The following is a 19,675-nucleotide window of genomic DNA, read 5'->3' on the forward strand; positions in this document are numbered from 1 at the left end:
ATCACAAATTTGAAGTAGTCTACATAGGTTTTGGCAAGACATTGCACAAGATTGAACAAGAAAGACTACGGGCGCTGTCTGTATGGAGTTTGCACGGTCTCCCTGTCACTGCATAGGTTTTCTCCGGTTCCTCCGGCTTCCTTCCACACTCCAAAGACGTGCGGGTTTGTAGGTTAATTGGCTTCTGTAAATCCCCCCTCGTATGTAGGACAGAACGAGTGTAAGGGTGATCGCTGGTCGGTGTGGATCCAGTGGACCAAAGGGCCTGTTTCCACATTATACCTCTGAGGTAAAGTAAGCTAAAGGAAACCCACAGTCACAAAGAGAACATGCAAACTCCATACAGATAGTACCTAAGGTCAGGATCGAACCGGGTGTCTGGTGCTGTGAGACAACAGCTCTACCAGCTGTACTACTGTGCGGTCCTTAAATTTCTGCAATAATTTCTGCAGTAAACCCTCATTATAACAGACCATGGGGGGAGGGGGTGGGGTGGTTTCCTTTATTGCTGAGTGTCCGCTATAACCAAGTAAACCAAATAAGATATTATCATTGTATGTAGTTGAAATAAAGAACTGCAGATGATGGTTAAAACAAAAAAAGGACAAAGTGCTGGAATAACTGCCGTCAGTCAACATCTCTGGATTACATGGATAGGTGACATTCAGTCTGCTGAGTTACTCCAGCACTTAGTGTCGTTTCACATTAAAACTAGGTGCCGATGTCGCTGGTCTGCACCAGCGAGCCCTTCTTCACCTGTTGATTTGGCCGTGGTTGCAGTTCACGTAGTAGAACCTGGCTGGAGATAACTTTCCTCTGGCCGCTGCCAACGACAAGATGCGCTCGGACATTGTGGCGTTCCCTCTCCTCTCACTCGCTGCCACTTCTTCTGACCGCTCCCCGCTCCTCTGGTGCCTCCTCCACCTTCAGCATCACAGTCGCCGACATCTCCCAAGAGGATGTCTGCGACTCTGGGGGAGTAGGATGAGAAGGTGGAGGGGGGGGGTGGTGGAGAGGCCGAGCGGACAGAGAGATGGGAGGAGGAGTCGAATGTGGCAAAGGAGCGGCAGAGCGGACAAAGCGAAGGAAGAAGTGGCAGCGGGTGAGAGGAGAGGGAGCCTCGTGGTGACCAGTCCGTGGCAGCAGCCTGAAGAAAGTGCTGGCGGCCAGGGGCTACAACGTGAACCGCAACAACAGCGGCATCAACCGGACCATGCGAAGGGTGAAGAAGGGCCCGCTGGTGCAGCTTGCGATCCATGGGTGGCGTTGTAAGCGGAGGGGAGGCGGTGCAAGCTGGGGGTGGCGTTGGCAGGTCAGTCCCCTGTAACCAAAATCCATTAAAAGGGGTTCATTACAACGAAGGTTTATTGTTCTCCTAATGCGACCTAACCAAAAAGTTTTATTAAACAGCACCATGACTTCCTGGCTATTATAATCAATGTTTTTGTTTCTGCAATTATTTTGTTCTTGCTCTTTCACTGTGACCGAAGAGAACTATTTCCAGCCAACTCATTGAGTCATAGTAACTGCACAGAAACTGAACCTGCAGCCTAATTCACCCATGCTAACCAAGATGCCGCCTCAGGTAGCCCCAGTTGCATGTGTTTGGACGATATCCCTCGAAACGTTTCCTATCCGTGGAGCTGTCCAAATGTCTTTTTATTATTGTAATTGTACCCGCCTCAATCCCTGTACCCACCATCTTTTGTGTATGAAAACCTACTTCAAATCTTTCCCCTCTCAACTTAAACCAGTACCCTCTAGTTTTAGGCACCCCTCCCTAGGAAAAACATTGACTTTCTACCCTGTCTATGCCCCTGTTGATCTTATAAACCTCCATGAGGTCAGCCCTCAGCCTCCTTTGCTCCATGGAAAACTGATCCAGCCTATCCATTCTCTCTGTACAACTCGAGCCCTCCAGTTCTTGGCAACCTTCTGGTGAATCTTCTTTGTTCCCTGTCTAGTTTAGGCGCATCCCTCTCATAGCGTGGTGACCAGTCCGTGGCTAATCATTTCTTTCTGGTGTTGAAATGCAGCCAAAGATCCTCCCGTGCAGCTTAGCGACGAGGTACGGGAACAGCTGCTGGAGGCCTCTGCCGCCACGCGGAAAGCCTACAACACCTTCCGGAGGGAAGCTGATCCAGAGGACCACTTCCCCGGTGCAGATGGCAACCCAGCCTCGGGAGAGAAGAACAAGGACGATGGGGAGATGAGTGCCGTGATAGCCATCATGCAACCAATTCTTCGCTTCATGCAGCTGCTCTGCGAAAACCATAACCGAGACCTCCAGGTAAAACATAACCGGTCGTGAAAGCTAGATTTTGTGTCCACTTGGCTCCTGTGCTCAAAATTGAAATCAGTACTTAAGATGAGTTTGCATTCCTGATATCTGCAACATCCCAGCTAGAAATGTGTGGCAATAAGGTCTCTGTTGAAAACGCTCAGTGAAATGGAGAATGGACAGCTCTCCTCAGCTTGTCCTTTCAGTAACCAAAGGGGCACAAATTGCAAGTGTTTCAGCATGGAGCCCTGTTGGAGGCTCCTCCAAAGTTTGATGTTAAAGACTTTTCTACATTTCATATAAATTGTGATGTAGCCAATTTACCCAAATTCATTGTGTTGCGAATGTCAGCGTTGAGATTGTTGTGGGTTGGCATGGTCTAACATCATAGGAAAATATTTCAAAGCTGATTAATTTTATAATTCGCACATTGAGGGGAAACACTATCAGCTAAGATAGACTTTAATGATATGGAGGATTTGGAGTATGTATTTTTAACCACAAAATGCTGGAGTAACTCAGCAGGTCAGGCAGCATCTCAGGAGAGAAGGAATGAGTGACGTTTCGGGTCGAGACCCTTCTTCAGACTTCAGACTATTTTAAACTATTATTTTAAACATTTTATAATATGTATGTTGACAATTGTGCCCACAGAAAACACATCATATTCTGACTGCTGGGCATGGCTCTGGGACTCTTTTTGCAGTTATGCATAAATATCTCATGATTTGGCTGCTGCTTGCATCTTGAGGAAAGTTAGCTTAATTCATAATTAAGGAAGCATAACTCTGCACAGTTCAATTGCTGCTATTGTGTTTAACATAAGAGCTAATTGTAGCAGGTTTTATTTTTAAAGTACATAAAATCAAGTAATGATTCAAACCATTCAATTTACTCCAAGGATCCTTTACAATTGCTAGTCCAACCAACTAATGGAGGCTTGTGGTGTGTAGTTTCCAATGATCTTTGGTTTAACATGTTCGTAAATGTTCTTGAAATAGCTATCCAAAAAGAATAGTATTCTGTTTAAGAAAACTGGGTGAGCAAATCAATTTAATATTTGGATTTGGCAAGAAGAAATACCTGATGTTTTAACAGAGTGAGAAAAATAGTTTAGTGGTTATTTTAGATTAATTGATTTAGCAGTACCTTTTCTTCACAACGAAATACTTTCTATTTAAGTGTCATGCAGCAAAGAAACAGGCCCTTTGGCCCACAATGTTCATGCAGACCGTTAAGTACCCGTTTGTACTGATCTCATTTACCAGCATTTTTAATCCACAGCCTTCTATGCCTTTTGCATTTCTCATCCCCATTTAGAACAGAGATGAGGAAAAACTTTTTTAGTCAGAGAGTTGTGAATCTGTGGAATTCTCTGCCTCAGAGGGCAGTGGAGGCCAATTCTCTGAATACATTCAAGAGAGAGCTAGATAGAGCTCTTAAGGATAGCGGAGTCAGGGGGTATGGGGAGAAGGCAGGAACGGGGTACTGATTGAGAATGATCAGCCATGATCACATTGAATGGCGGTGCTGGCACGAAGGGCCGAATGGCCTTCTCCTGCTATTTTCTATTGTCTATTGTCTATAAATTGGTTATTGTGCAGGCTGCAATTTGATGGCATACATTTCTAGACATGAAAGCACCCAGGTTAAATAATGCCTTTAATGTAAACATTCCTTTTGTTCCTGAGTTACAATGCATTTATCCAGATATTAGTTGGTTAAAAACTGTTCACGGAGAACTACCTAGAGAAGTCTGAAGAAGGGCCAGTCCCAAAACGTCATCTGTCCATTCCCTCCACAGATGCTGCCTGACCCACTGAGTTGCTCCACCACTTTGTTCTTTGCTCAGTATTCCAGCATCTGCAGTTTGTTTTGACTCTAGAAAAGTCTTTGAGTGGTTGGTGGTGTAAAGAAGGATGTTTAGTGAAGTCAGTGCAAAAATAAATTTTTTGATTAAATAAGTCTGTGGTTCTGATTGAAATACTAATAAATGGACACCGAAAGGGATTAATCATTGTATTTTAGCAAGGTAACAAAATTGCAAATGTAAAACAGCCAAACGAGAAAAGGAGCTTGTTTTTATATAATGTTGCAAGATCTTCCCTTTTAAAGTTTTCAGATGAAGTTCATCTCTGTTTGTGGTAAAACACATGAACCTTTTTTATGCTGAATAAATATATTAGAAGCCAGTGATGCATAATTCCAACTTACGTTTTCTTGGATGCTTCTGGTTCAAGTAACTACTTAAGTTGGTTTTTGTCTCCAAAAGGTCTGGCCTTTCTCGTTGTGTGTAATTCGATTCAATCTTCTCTCCCATATCGGTCGGTGAAGGCACATATTGATGATGAAATTCACCTCAGCTCTCAATGCAGTCTTTGATCAATTGAGGAAAAATTAATTTGAAGATCTCAAATCTTGCAGTAAATACGTAGTCAAGATTTCAATTATTTTGATACATAGTCTTATACGTAGGTAATAAAGAAAATTCATTTGATTATTTCAACAATTGGTTCTAACTCATGCCTTCACTGAAATGTCCTTATCTTTAAGATTAATAGAAAACACTCCAAGGGATATTTTAAGATATCCCAAAGCACTTTACAACTAGAGAAGCACCTTTTGAAATGTGTGAAAAGTGATAACCAATTTACATACAATAGGTGTCCACAAACAGTATGAATATGACTGCACAAAGTGGTGGAAGATTCAGAATGGCACTGAGAACCTCAAGTCCATTCCTTGATAGAACACAGAAGCCCAGTGTAAACAATGGAAGGAAAACACCATTGTGCGAACTTCCCACTCTCCTGTCCCATTTCTGGAAGAGTAGATACATAGATACATAGACAATAGGTGCAGGAGTAGGCCATTTGGCCCTTCGAGCCAACACCATATGTTTCCATATTGGCATCAGTCTCCTCGGGACCCACGTAACTGAGCAGAAAGAAGTTATCTTTGACTGGGGATATGCCTGCAGGAGAAAAATAATATCCAAGTGATCAAATCTTTAAATGACGAACAAAGGGTAGATTTTGGGTAACACATTGAGCATAACACCTCTGTTCCTCTTTTTACTATTATCATAAGACCTTTGAGTCCATCTGAGAGACCAAAAGTGCATTCAAACCTCTGCTGCCATTCAACATGACTGGCTGATCTGCCACAGATTTAGACTCTTCTTCTGTCACATTTCCCCATTGTCCTTAATTCTCTAATATTTCAATAATCTGTCTATCACAGAGCCAACACAAGCTCTGCTGCTTAAAAGACTTCAATTCAATGCACAAATCGATATTAGTGCTGAAAAGGGGGAAAGTCCCCAACAGGTTGCAGAATAGATGCAGGAACGGGACAAGAGGAAATGGCACCTGCATGAATTATAAACGTGCAAAATGGGGGAAGTGAGAAAGAGCACAAACTGTTAATTTGCGTAAGGAGTAGAAATGGTCAATGAAAATCAGTAACTGCAGTTGCTGGAATCATTCCGCAGATGCTGCCTAACCAACTGAAAGAGAACCAATGAGAGTTAATGTTTCAGCGTAAAGACCAATTGTCAGAACTGGGAAGGAGCAGACAAAGTAGTTTCATGCAGACACAAGACTACAGATGATCGAGTCATGAGCAAAAAAAAACAAGCTGCTGGAGGGTTTTCATCAGATCAGGCAGCATCTGAGGAGGGAAATGGACATACATTGTTTCAGGTCGGGACCCTTCTTCAGACAAATGGGGTAGAAGGGTGAAAGCTGATAGAAATTAGGGGGAAAGGGTTGGGCAAGAGCTGGCCAATGATTGCTGGGTCCAGCTAAGGAGAGGTTAATTGGCAGATGAAGCAGGTGGGGGAAGAGAAGGATAGAGGAGATAAGCAGGGCTGGAAGTGATAAGTAGAGAAGACAAAAGGGTGCTAATGGTGGAATCTAATCAGAAAGGAAGGTGGAAAATAAAACTCAGGATCAAAGATTGTGTTGGTGGGAAGACGGGAACTGGGACAGAAGTTGGGGCGGAGGTGTGGGGAGGGACAGGGAATCCAGAGAAACAAGCAAGAGTGATGAGTGGAAGGTGGAGGTGGACAAGGGGGAAGGAACTGGGCGAAGGAGTCGGGGATGTGGGAAGAAAGGTTTTCAGTGGGGGTGGGAGGAATTTGGGGGGTCAATGAGGTTGGAATACCTGAAACTGAAGAATTATCCTCATGTTGCAGATAATATAGGGAATGGATAAAGGGGTAGACACTGTGGAGTTGCTCAGATTTGATTTGCACTGTGGACATCGTATGCATGATCCTGCACAACTAGTAAAGAACCACATTTTCAAGGAGTAACGATCAGTCGTTGTTCAAAAATCACTGATTCTCCACAGAAAGATGAGTGTACGGGGTTACAGAATTAGAATAATGAAATATAACGTTTTTTAATGAGAAGATTGTTCCAGCAGCCTGCCAAGATCATGTTCAAATATTAAAAATCCTCTCAATGTATAAAGAATCGTCCTTGATTTAAATCAAATATGTTAGAAATGCATATAATATTTGAGGGATTGGGCAGGCGGGGGTGGGGAGGGTGGAAAGCAAAGCATAAGAACATAAGATTAGGAGAAGGCCATTAAGTGCTTCATGGCTGCTCTGTCATTCAACAAGATAATTACTGTCTCTCACATCCGGGCTACTCGCCCACGGGAGGCTCTCATCCTTCGATTCCCGTAATATCTAGAGATCTCTGTCCTGAATAACAGTCTCCACGTGACATTTGGGTGGCAATTCCCAAATTGCACCAGCTTCTAGGTGAAGAAATGCCTAATAGTCTCAAGCATAATGAGCAGACTCCTTATCTGTGATTGTGACGCTTGGGCTGGGCAACATTGTCATAAATCTTCTCTGCACTCTTCTCAGCTTAATGACATTTTGCCTCTTGTAGGCTGACCAAAACTGAACATAATATTCCAAGTGTGGTCTCACAACTGTAACATAATGTTCTAACTTCTATACTCAATTTCCTGGCTGATGAAGCCCACGGTGCCAAATGCCTTCTTCACCATCTTATCTACCTGCGATGCCACTTTTAGGGAATTATGTACTTCTGCTCCTAGATCCCTTTGTGCCACCACACTCCCCAGTGCCCTACCATTCACTGAGAAGTCCCTGCCCTGGTTTGTCTTCCCAATTGTGCATCAATTTGCACTTCCTTGAATTAAATTCCATTTGCTGTTCCTTGGCCTGCTTGCCCAGTCAATCAAAATTTCACTACAATTCTTGATGACCATCTTCGCTGCCTACAATACCACCTATTTTCATGTTGAAAAAACAGGCTATTTTCTACATTGCTTTCAGACTCCCGAACCAATCACTCCATTCCTACACTTAACTCCACCTCATTCCATTATTATGCTTTGAACTTTTAATATTCTTTTTTATCATTCTGCTGCTTTGCACAGGTATTATTTATTGTTGTATTTATCGTTACTGTTTGTATACTGTGTACTCTGAGCTTCAAGTGAGCAAGAAATTTCATTGCAGCTTGCTGTTTATGACAATAAACTGATATCGGACTTTTCTGTGACATTGAAGCCAAGTCATTTCTGCATGCACCAAGAAATAAGGGTTGAAAAAAAAGGTGTTCTACCTTTTTCACATAAAATTTTCGAGAACAGATTTTAATTCAGTATATTGGATATTTTAAAAATGCACAAAGAGCTGAAGTAACTCAGTGGGCCTTGAGTAACTCAACCGCTCAGGCAGCATCTCTGGAAGAAGTGGATTGGTGAGGTTTTGGATCGGGACTTTTGTGAATTTCCCAAGGGCGGATTTTTGCTTTTCAAACTGCTGTATCGCAGGGACACCTGTACTACAAGGAACATTGCCTTGTAGCTGGCCTGTCTGACAGTTCACAGTGTGAAGGCATTCTGTGTATCAGTATAGACGAGTGTCGTTTTTTTTCATTGTGCCTCCCTCATCACTGATAATTATCTGACTGCTCTCCCAGATATGGCCTGCAGAATGAAAATGAACTGTAATTAATCGAGACAATAACAATGGGATTACAAAGTGCACCTTTGGTTGTTATTCTATCAATGAGGGTGACTAAGCAACCGGTAGCCCTGGGGAAGCACTGTATATGGGGGATTTTTTTATCCAGCACTGCCATGTCAAGCCTGTTAGACCATGAAATGCTAAGTGAAGATTGATGTGACGTTAATAGGTAATTTTCTTTGTTGACATGTTGACACAAGGAACTGCAGATGCTGCAATCTTGAGTGCTGGTGTGTCTCAGTGGGTGAGGCAGCATCACTGGCGACCATGGATAGGAAACGTTTCAAGATAGGGCCTTCTTCAGTCAGTGGAAGGGTCATGACCCGAAAAGCCGCTTCTCCATGTTCTGCAGAGATGCTGCCTGACCAGCTGTGTTACTCCAGCACTTTGTGTTTTTTTGCTATATTGTTGTTGGTTGTGTATCTCTCATCTAAATTAGCAGCTTATGGAATCATTTGGGCATACAAACTTAATATTTAGAAATGAAAAGTAATTCAGTACCTTTAGAAATATAATGGGTATAAACTATTGGCTGGGCATTTTTAACAATAAATTCAATGGAATTTGTTTTGAACTAAATATTTGTTGCCCAACCAGGAATTTCTGTTAATGCTGTGCATGACCAGTTGATGCTTTTCCATGACATGCCATGAAAGTAGTTAGAGATGGGCAATTAATTGCGGGATCAGCCAGCAAAGTCCACATCCCTTGAATAAATAAAAACAGGATCCCTAGCGGTGTAACTGTTTGAGCACAATTTAGTGTATACTTTTGATTAATATTCCAGTACGCTTGAATGGAAAGAGTCTTTCCTTTACTGGGGTTCCGCTCCCAATCTTAAGATGCTTCACAACCCTACTGATCCCATTAAGTGTGCCCCTGTGGAGAAAATGGAGAAAAGCCACCAATTTATCACAGAAAGTTCCCACGACAATGAAGTAATGAGCAGATGAAGTAACGAGTAATGATCTATGTTAGTTGACTTGAAAGATAAACATTAGCCAGAAATGAATGTTATAATATTGAATTATATTATCACTTTCCCCCTGCCAGAGCTTTATTTTTAAAAGAGTGTACCGGCTTGTGTATCTGTGGAATTCACTGCCTCAGAAGGCAGTGGAGGCCAAGTCTCTGAATGCATTCAAGAGAGAACTAGATAGAGTTCTTAAGGATAGCGGAGTCAGGGGGTATGGGGAGAAGGCAGGAACGGGGTACTGATTGAGAATGATCAGCCATGATCACATTGAATGGCGGTGCTGACTCGGGGCCAAATGGCCTAATCCTGCACCTATTGTCTATTGGCTTCTCATTTCATCTATCTGCTACCACTGATTGTTTTTAACCCTGTGACAATCCGTCTGAAAATGGACGGAGGAAATCAAATAAGAAATTTTTGAATGTATTAATCACTCCTGATTTTTCTTTTCTCTCATATCCCCTCAGAACTTCCTGCGTTGCCAGAACAACAAGGCCAATTATAATCTGGTCTGTGAGACACTGCAGTTCCTGGACTGCATTTGTGGCAGCACCACTGGTGGGCTGGGCCTGTTGGGACTCTACATCAATGAGAAGAACGTGGCCCTCATCAACCAGACACTGGAAAGCTTGACTGAATATTGTCAAGGGCCCTGCCATGAGAACCAGGTATCCATTGCACTCACACCCAGATACTGCTGGAACACTGTTAATGCTGCTTTGTTTTCTTGAGACTTTCTTTGTTAGTAATCCAGAATTACTTGCAGTAGGTTCAGCCAAGTCCGTGAGCATGTTTACACAAGTGTGCAAATCCCAACAGTTTGCTGCACAGGGAGCCCTATTAACGTCATTCTCTCCATCCCTAATCGTTTGAAGGGGAAACGTTTCTGTTAAACCACATGAACTGATCCATATGACAATGTTTTCAATGTTACAATAGGAGTGACACATCCTGGATTCTGTTCCTGGACCTCCAAAGTGGGAAGTTAACACGCAGCCTCCTTTCAGTCTGAAGAAGGGTCTCGACCCAAAACGTCACCCATTACTTCTCTCCAGAGATGCTGCCTGTCCCGCTGAGTTACTCCAGGTTTTTTGTGTCTATCCACAGCCTCCTTAGTCAAGAGTCCCACTACCACCATTATGATTAGTAACGAGAAGGGCAGCATGGTGGTGCAGCGGTAGAGTTGCTGCCTTACAACGCCAGAGACCTGGGTTCAATCCAGACTACGGGTGCTGTCTGTACGGAGTTTGTACATTCTCCCCATGACCTGCGTGGATCTCTGGTTTCCTCCCACACTCCAAAGACGTACAGGTTTTTTAGGTTAATTGGCTTGGTATAATTGTAAATTGTCCCTAGTGTGTGTAGGATAGCATAAGTGGACAGGGTTTGCTGGTCGGCGTGGACTTGGTGGGCCGAAGGGCCTGTACTGCACTGTATCTCCAAAACTAAACTAAGACTGACTACAGCCATGCATGATTTAATTGAGTCAATCCCCTTCAATGGAGTGTGTGAAATCCTGTTACATTCTTCCCAGGCAGATGGTTAACAAATCTCAAGCTTCAAGTATAGGTCCTATCAGTATTGTTTCCATAAATGGGAGCATTGTTAAAGAAATGTCTTGGTTTTCCTGAGCTGCTGTTCTCCAATTTGGAAGAGGGATCATAATTAAAATTGCTGTATGTAATCTTTTTTGCACAGAACTGCATTGCCACCCATGAATCAAATGGAATCGACATCATCATTGCACTAATTCTTAATGATATCAACCCACTGGGCAAGAAGAGAATGGACCTTGTGCTGGAACTGAAGGTAAGTCGGGTGGGCTGCTAATGGTGTAGATATGTTATTGGGAGATCAACAAACCTTGAATTCCAATCCTCTGTTAAATTGTTTAATCTTGGGAAGGGCAGATATTGGTCGATAATGGATATTAAGGTAGAGCACCCTCGTATTGATAGCCTTGTATTTGTCCTGTCTGGTATTTGTTTCCATTGATGTCAGTGAAACTGAATACTTTATCGGGAAAATATAATGGAGGTGCAGTGGTAGAGTTGCTGCCTCACAGCGCCAGAGACCCGGGTTCGATCCCGACTACCGGTGCTGTCTGTACGGAATTTGTGCCTTCTCTGTGACCGCATGAGTTTCCCCAGGTGCTCCAGTTTCCTCCCACACTCCAAATACGTACAAAATTGTAGGTTAATTGGCTTCTGTAAATTGTAAATTGGCCCCAGTGTGTAGGATAGTGCTGGAGCACCCTGGGAAAACCTATGGGCAGAACGTACAAACTCTGTACAGACAGCACCGGTAGTCAGGATCGAACCTGGTTTTCTGGCGCTGTAAGGCAGCAACTCTACTGCTGCACCACCGTGCACATTGGGCGTAGCTGGCAGCTGAACTGACAGCACTATTTACTAGTTTATCTTTAAATCTTTTTCAGAATCCTCTATAATCAGACTAAGCTATGTTACTTCTCCAGAACGTAGAAGATTTTCTTTTTGAAAGTTGTGTGATATGAAACCAAAAATATAATTGTTTGAAATGTCAATATGTTCATTATTATAAGTGGAGCTTTAATAGTCATTAGGTTCTTGTGTTTGCCTGTGAAAACACTAAATTAAGATATGACAGCACAGTAGAAGTCTATTCAGCCCATGGCTCTTACATTGGTCTCCACAGTGGTGCCCTGTTAATTCAATTTTTCAATCTTTGCCTGGTAACCATTTAAATATTTCCTTTCTCTGTAATGTTTTTCTTCTATTCTCTCTGCTGTTAAGAATTATGCTTCCTCCCCAGTTCTTCTAATCTATGTCACGACAACTCGGCAAATGAATATGCTCCAAATCTTTCCAGTGTTGTAATTAGATACTCGAATTACTGACTTATGACCAGTGGAAATGCTGTGCCCTGGCTTGTGCTGTCACCAAAAAAAAGAATTTGGTTTTAAATCTACTGTTTTGTCTAAAAAAAAAACCACGTTTCTCTTATTGTTTCTCATCGCAGCTGACAACTGCTATTAGAACGTAGAACAGTACAGCCCAGGAACAGGTCGTCTGGCCCACAATGTCCGTGCTGAACATGATGCCTACTTAAACTAATCTCCTCTGCCTGCACATGATCCATATTCCTCCATTCCCTGCATATCCGTGTGCCCACCTAAAATCCTCTTAAAATACCACTATTTTATCTGCCTTCACCACAGCCCCTGGCAGTGTGTTCCAGGCACCCGCCACTCTGTGTAACAAAAAAAGCTTGACCCACTTATCCAAAGCAAAACAGCCCCCCTCAAATCCTCCACTGGGGAAATAATCACAGACAAATGCCAGCAGATGGAGAGATGGGTGGAACACTACTCCGACCTCTACTCGAGAGAGAACACTGTGTCCCCCTCAGCCCTTGACGCCATCGAGTGCCTGCCGACCATGGATGAGTTAGATGGAGAGCCGACGGTAGAAGAGCTCAGCAAGGCCATTGACAGCCTGGCCTCAGGCAAAGCCCCAGGCAGCAACGGGATTCCCCCTGACCTGATCAAGCACTGCAAGACTACCTTACTGCTTCCTTTGCATGAAGTCCTCTGCCAGTGCTGGCAAGAAGGAGCTGTACCACAGGAATGAGGGATGCCACAATCATTACCCTCTCCAAGAACAAGGGCGAGAGAAGCGACTGCAACAACTACAGAGGCATCTCCCTCCTCAACATCGTCAGCAAGGTCTTTGCTCGGGTCATCTTGATCCGCCTGCAGAAGCTGGCAGAACGTGTCTACCCAGAGTCACAGTGCGGTTTCCGAGCTGGAAGGTCAACAGTAGACATGGTCTTCTCCCTTCACCAGCTCCAGGAGATGTGCAGAGAACAGCGGATGCCCCTGTATATTGCTTTCCTTGACCTCACCAAGACGTTCGACTTCGTCAGCAGAGATGGCCTATTCAAAGCTCTCCCAAAGATCAACTGCCCACCAAAACTGCAGAGCATGATAGAATCCTTCCACATCAACACGAAGGGGACAGTGCAGTTCAACGGCAGTTTCTCGGAGCCCTTCGACATCCGCCATGGCGTCAAACAAGGCTGCATCCTTGCTCCCACACTCTTTGGGATTTTCTTCGCTCTGCTCCTGAAACATGCCTTCGGCACCGCAACAGAGGGGATCTACCTGCGTACTAGATCAGACGGCAAGCTCTTCAACCTCATCCGCCTCCGAGCCAAGACAAAAGTACGTGAAGCTCTCATCAGAGACATGTTGTTCGCCGATGACGCAGCAGTTGTGTCCCGCACCCAGCAGGAACAACAGTCATTGATGGACCGCTTCCATCGGGCTTGCAAGGACTTTGGGCTGACCATCAGCCTGAAGAAGACGAATGTCATGGGACAGGATACAGAGTCATCACCATCGACGACTACGAACTCAATCAGTTCATATCAATGAGCTGTCCATCAGTTCATATACCTCGGCTCCACCATCACCGACAACCTCTCCTTGGACACAGAGATTGACAAGAGGATCGGGAAGGCAGCTACAACTCTCGCTCGCCTCACAACTCCAGTGTGGACCAATCCAAAGCTGACAGTGAAGACAAAGATAACAGTCTTCAACGCCTGTGTCAACAGCACGCTGCTGTACGGCAGTGAGACATGGACTACATATGCCAGACTGGAGAGAAGACTCAACACCTTCCATCTTAGAAGCATCCGCCGTATCCTGGGTATATCCTGGCAAGACAGAGTGCCCAACGCCGAGATTCTGTCTCGCACTGGCCTTCCGAGTATGTACACTCTACTCAGGCAGCGCAGGCTTCGGTGGCTGGGCCATGTCCACTGCATGGAGGATGGCCGTATTCCAAAAGACATCCTCTATGAAGAGCTAACATCTGGGAGGAGAACCATCGGCCGCCCCCAGCTACGTTACAAGGATGTCTGCAAGAGAGATCTGAAGGTGCTCGACATCGATGTGGAGTCCTGGGAGAGCCTTGCAGCTGACCGTACAAGGTGGAGAGGTACCCTGAACCAACATCTCAAAACGGGGGAAGAGAAACTGATGAACGCAGCGGCAGAAAAGCGGGCACGCAGAAAGGAGTGCATCGACTTCAACAGACCAGAGTCCACACACAAATGTGACCTTCGCGACAGAGACTGTCACTCCCGCATTGGTCTCTTCAGCCACAAGCGATGCTGCTCTAGCCGAGGTGTGGAGCAAGCAGCCAACTAGGATGCATCACCCATGGTCAGCCATGACTGAGGGGGCCTAAGAATATATTGTTTTAGCAAGTATCCCTTCATGGCCTATATATTCTTCCAATCTCAGCACACTTCTGACTTAATCAATGTATTAGTTGTTTCCAAATACACAGGACAAGATGTTAGAAATCCAAAGTGCCAAATGTCAACTTGCTCCCGGTGGTGATGGGAGGCTTATGCACTCACCTATGCTCCTCCGATGTTGAGAAAGGCTAGGCAGACAACAAATGAAAGTTAAATCCCAACCTGAATGCTCTCTGTGAAGCTTCATCCACCTAAAAATTTGTCACTGGACCTAATATTTTGACTAATATCTAAAAATGTTATTATTTAATATATATTTTCTTTCATTACTCCAAAGTGGTAAATTTCCTTTTTCTTTCCTGCCAGTTTAATTTGACGTCTGTCCAGTGTAGCAATCTCATTTTGTATCATTGTGCTTCCATTGTAATTAACAATAATTTCTAGCTATTATGTTGCTTGTAAATCTTCAGACCATGCACCATATATCAAAGTCCAGATCTCTCTTTGGAGAAAAACTGTGTTCTTAATGCTGATCCCTGGGCTTGATTTCTTTTTTTTCATTCTATTAACAGCTCCTCTGTTTTATTAACATTTTGGAAAACATCCCATCAATGTTAGCGTTATTTTTCCTGCTGTTCTTTATTACTTTCATTCATAACATTGGTGGGAACTGTGATGTCAGTGTAGATGCCTCACAGTTTCAGGTACCCAGGTTTGATTCCAGCCTTAGTGTGCTGTCCATGCACGTTTTCTCCATCGGCATTTGGTTTCTCTTCTCTCCCTTACCCCCCCCCCCCCCCACCTACACTCTGACCTCAAGCCCTGAGCATTTTGCATCCCAAAGATTCATAAATGTCTGCCATCATCCATCACTCTACAACTATAAGCAAGGCAGAGGTGTCCTAAACAGGCAATCAAAATTGATGGGTTACTTGACATAATTCATCTGGATTTTCAAATTGAGTGTAGTCTATGCAGCTTTTATACAGGAAGCAGTGAATATATAAGTTGGTGATGAAATTCTCAGGCAATGCAGCAGGATGCTCGCCTTTTCAACTGCATCCAAGGACAACTGACGGGCCAATAATGCATTTTTCCAAGATTGATGGATGCACGGAATACCAAGGATTCTCTTTGGGTTGAGGTTGTCAGGAATAACACCACAGAAAGAGACAGAGATAACGGAAGGAATTATACTGACTCCTGATAGTCTGGCCTACAACCGCTCAAAGTGGAGAAGGGTCATTTGAGTTGCTGGTGAGGAACCACAAGACCATGCTGGTAGGGCTAACGGAATCAAGGATATGGGGAGTAAGCAGGAACAGGGTACTGATTTAGGATGATCAGCCATGATCACATTGAATGGCGGTGCTGGCTCGAAGGGCCGAATGGCCTACTCCTGCACCTATTTTCAATGTTTCATGCACTGGGAGAACACAGCTGCCCTGGTGGACAGAGCAACCATTGACCTGCACACACACCATCAGCCACAATCCATCCTGTGTGTGGCCGACTGCAGTTCTCACATTTGTCTCATCAGCCACCTCTGGACTTACTTCAGCAAGCAACGTAATAACTGGAAAATGTGTTGAACTGCAATGCAAGTGCTGTGATATGAAATCACTTTGGCACAGAGTGGAAGCAAGTCCTCAAACCCAATGGACTGCCTAAGCAGAAGAAGAACTGACAATAGTGGAATTAGTTCTTACAGCCCCATCCTTGTGCTGAGCTGCCGGATGGACATTTAATTTCTTTTTACGTGAAATACTTGATTGCAATTAATTTTCATAGAACTATAACTGAGAGATTAAAGGCTATTTTACACAGAGTAAAATGTCTGGAGTCTGCTGCTTGGTGAGGTGACAATAACGCATAGGTTATCACAGTTTAAGGGGCATTGAGACAGGTGCATGAACAGGCAGGGAATAGGATATGGCCCATGTGCAGGCGGATGGGATTAATTTAAGTTGGCATCATGATTGGCACACATGGTGAGCTGAAGGGCTGTTCCTGTGTGAATGTACTGTTCCGTATTCTATTTTTTTCATGAATGGAACCTTTTATCATCTATTCATTAAATCTCTCAATTTGGCTTGTTAATTATTAACCCTCTGGTTTGGGCGAAACTCTGGATAATGCATTATGAAATCACCTGACTAGTTTGCCAAACCTACTTGCGGTCTGATGTTAATCTTAAAATGTCACCATTCTTGTCAAAGATTAAGAGTGCAGCAAGACACCAGAAACAGCAGTCTTCAGGACACTGACATGGTGTGTTTTCTTTCCAACAGAATAATGCATCCAAGCTGCTGCTGGCAATCATGGAAAGTAGACATGACAGTGAAAATGCAGAAAGAATACTCTATAACATGAGGCCCAAGGAACTGGTAGGGAAGTCTTTATTTTTCTTGAATATTATTTCCTGCCTCCCCTAGAACGATTTCTGATGAAGTTATTTATTCCCAAGGTGGAGGTGATAAAGAAGGCCTATCTGCAGGGAGAGGTGGAGTTTGAGGAAACGGAGGACGGTGAGGATCATGCCGCCTCCCCCAGGAATGTTGGCCATAACATTTACATCCTGGCTCATCAGGTAATATAATGACGTTAAACATGGGGCCACCAAATGTTCATGCGGTGGGAAAAGGATGTGTTGGTGGGAGTGGCAGGAACAACAGGATGTTGGTTAGGTTTCTGTCTCGCTGCACAAGATTAAAAATATATATTTCTTCCACTTTTTTCTTATTTATTAAGCATGACTTTAAATGGGTGAAAATGAGAGGAAAACATGCAGATGCTGGAAATCTGAAATAAAAGGAGTAAATACTGGGAGCATAGCAGGACAGTGTCTGGAGAAAGAGAAATTGAGTGAAGGGCGTTCAACCTCCAATGTTAATTCCAATTCTCTTTTGAGAATGACCTGTTGATTGTTTCCTGCAATTTTTGTTTCATTGAAAAGCCGAAATTGATTTTCATTTTTTAGTTGAGAAAGCTATTTATTGTCCACTATATTAAATATTTGCTGTCAATACAGATAAATATTCCTTTTGAATTTTCATCTCTGTGTAAAATGCTCATAATATCTTTCCACACTTCAGACTACCCCATTTGTGTTCCCTTCCTGATATCAGGTGTGATGTGCAATTTGTTCCACACAAGGGGAGGCTTGATTTTACTTTTCTTTTGTTCACTTTTCTGCAACCTTGCATCCAGCTAGAGCTAATTGTTTCCTTTTCAAAAACATTGCACAATATGCGTATCAGTACCAACGTCCACAACTGCACTGACACCCACTGGAGTGTTCGGCAATCACCTTTAAATTACTACTCTCTTCATCGAAATTGCTGCTCTCCGCTTGCAAATGCACACATTGACTCCCACCTCCATCTCTCCAATACCACCAGCAGAACCTCTTCCATCCCTCCAACATCCTCTCTTATCTCTGTGATATAACATTTGGGATGAGCTTTATTTTTTTCAAACCAAAACAATTTGAAATGCAAGCCATTTTCCCGCAACCACAACCTTTTTTGAAGTTGGTCACCAATGTTCATGCTAGTTTCCAAAGTGTAAAACTATCACCATGTGACGGTTTTGTCGTCACAGCCTGATGTAAACTACAGTAGGGAAGGTTGCAACCTAATACACCAGGATAAACAGCACCCCAAGACATTGCTTTTACATAGAGATCTTTCATTCCGTGACTGACTTGAATCTCATGCTGATAAAACACAAGACCTTAACTTGGCAAGATACACCAATGCTTCCAGGGATGCCAATCATGAATATTCGGTGTTGCAAAGAAGTTCTAGGAAAGAAAGAAGCAAAAATTCAATCTTTGTTCAATGTTTTTTTTCAGTTCACCTCGGCAGCATCTTTAAAGCCCAGTTACATTTACCTCACTACTGGAGAGATATACTTACCATATCTTAGTTTTGTTTAGTTTGTAGTTTAGAAATACAGCGAGGAAACACGCCCTTCGGCCCACTGAGTCCGCACTGACCAGCAATCCCTGCATATTAACACTATCCTACACCAGGGACAATTTTTCCATTTATACCAAGCCAATTAACCTACAGACCTGTACGTCTCTAGACTGAGTTTGTCGATGTGTGGACAAATTTTCCAGCTTATGGACAAAATCAACTTATGGACGTTTGTAAGAATGATCCCATTTATAGCACTCACTCTTTCCATATCCTGTTGCAGAATCATAATGTACCACAATGTGGCCTTCCACCTATTTACACATCATCAGCAAACTTGGAAACCTTGCATTTCATGGCAGGTCATTGATATAAATGCAGAGTGCAGATTGTGAAATGCAGAGTGGTGAGACAAGTTTGCATGGTCAGGCTGGGTACCCTGCACTCCCAGAGCAAGAGAAAAGAAAATGAAAAGATAAACTATCAAGCTGAATCAATGTTGCAGATGGGCGACCAATACAGTCAGAAACAAAGTTAGATGAAATTGAAGAATTCGGTATTGAGTCCAGAAAGATGCAACATGCCTAGGCAGGAGATGTGGCGCTGTTCCTTAAGCTTGCCTGGGACCTCCTTGAAACAGTGCGAGAGCCCACCGATAGATAGTTCGGAGAGGGATGGAGGATTCAAGAGGTAGGCCAAGGAATTTCTGGGTTCTCTCCTTCCTAGTTTTGATGAAGGACCCATGACTTGATACATTAACTCTATTTCTCTTTCCACCAAAGCAGCCTGACCTCTTGAGTGTTACCAGTATTTCCAGCATCTGTTAGATGTACTGAAGTGATAACGTGGCAGTGATATGATTAACATTCACTGCAAATTGGCTTTTTGTCAAGAAAAGTAACTGGGTTCAACAAATCAAAGAGTTCTACGTGATAATTATCAGCTTACCCCATGTCTGCAGGATCAGTGGTCGAGAGGTAACGGATGAGACATGACTTATTTTTAAATAAGGTCTTTTAGATAACTTTTTAACGTGCTTTAAGGAATGTGACAGGTTTGGTCCTGTGCTCCTAACCCAAAAATATCTCCTTCACTCTTGCAGTTGGCACGTCATAACAAAGAGCTTCAACAAATGCTGAAACCAGGCAGTCAGATGGGTGAGGGAGATGAAGCCTTGGAGTATTATGCCAAGCACACAGCTCAGATTGAGGTCAGTAAACAGA

General features: G+C 43.5%; 1 protein-coding gene across 12 annotated transcripts in view; it reads left to right on the forward strand.

Moving 5' to 3' along the window:
* The window catches only part of LOC144601899 (inositol 1,4,5-trisphosphate-gated calcium channel ITPR1), a 446,238-nt gene that overhangs the window by 297,844 nt on the left and 128,719 nt on the right, over positions 1-19,675 (forward strand). For all 12 annotated transcript variants that reach the window (XM_078414430.1, XM_078414435.1, XM_078414436.1 and 9 more), the window contains 6 exons: positions 2,037-2,290; positions 9,747-9,947; positions 10,978-11,088; positions 16,821-16,916; positions 16,997-17,119; positions 19,555-19,662. In XM_078414430.1, the coding sequence (XP_078270556.1) occupies positions 2,037-2,290; positions 9,747-9,947; positions 10,978-11,088; positions 16,821-16,916; positions 16,997-17,119; positions 19,555-19,662 (893 nt within the window). The remainder of the gene's footprint in view (positions 1-2,036; positions 2,291-9,746; positions 9,948-10,977; positions 11,089-16,820; positions 16,917-16,996; positions 17,120-19,554; positions 19,663-19,675) is intronic.

Source organism: Rhinoraja longicauda, chromosome 17, assembly GCF_053455715.1.
Source record: "Rhinoraja longicauda isolate Sanriku21f chromosome 17, sRhiLon1.1, whole genome shotgun sequence".
NCBI lineage: Eukaryota > Metazoa > Chordata > Chondrichthyes > Rajiformes > Arhynchobatidae > Rhinoraja > Rhinoraja longicauda.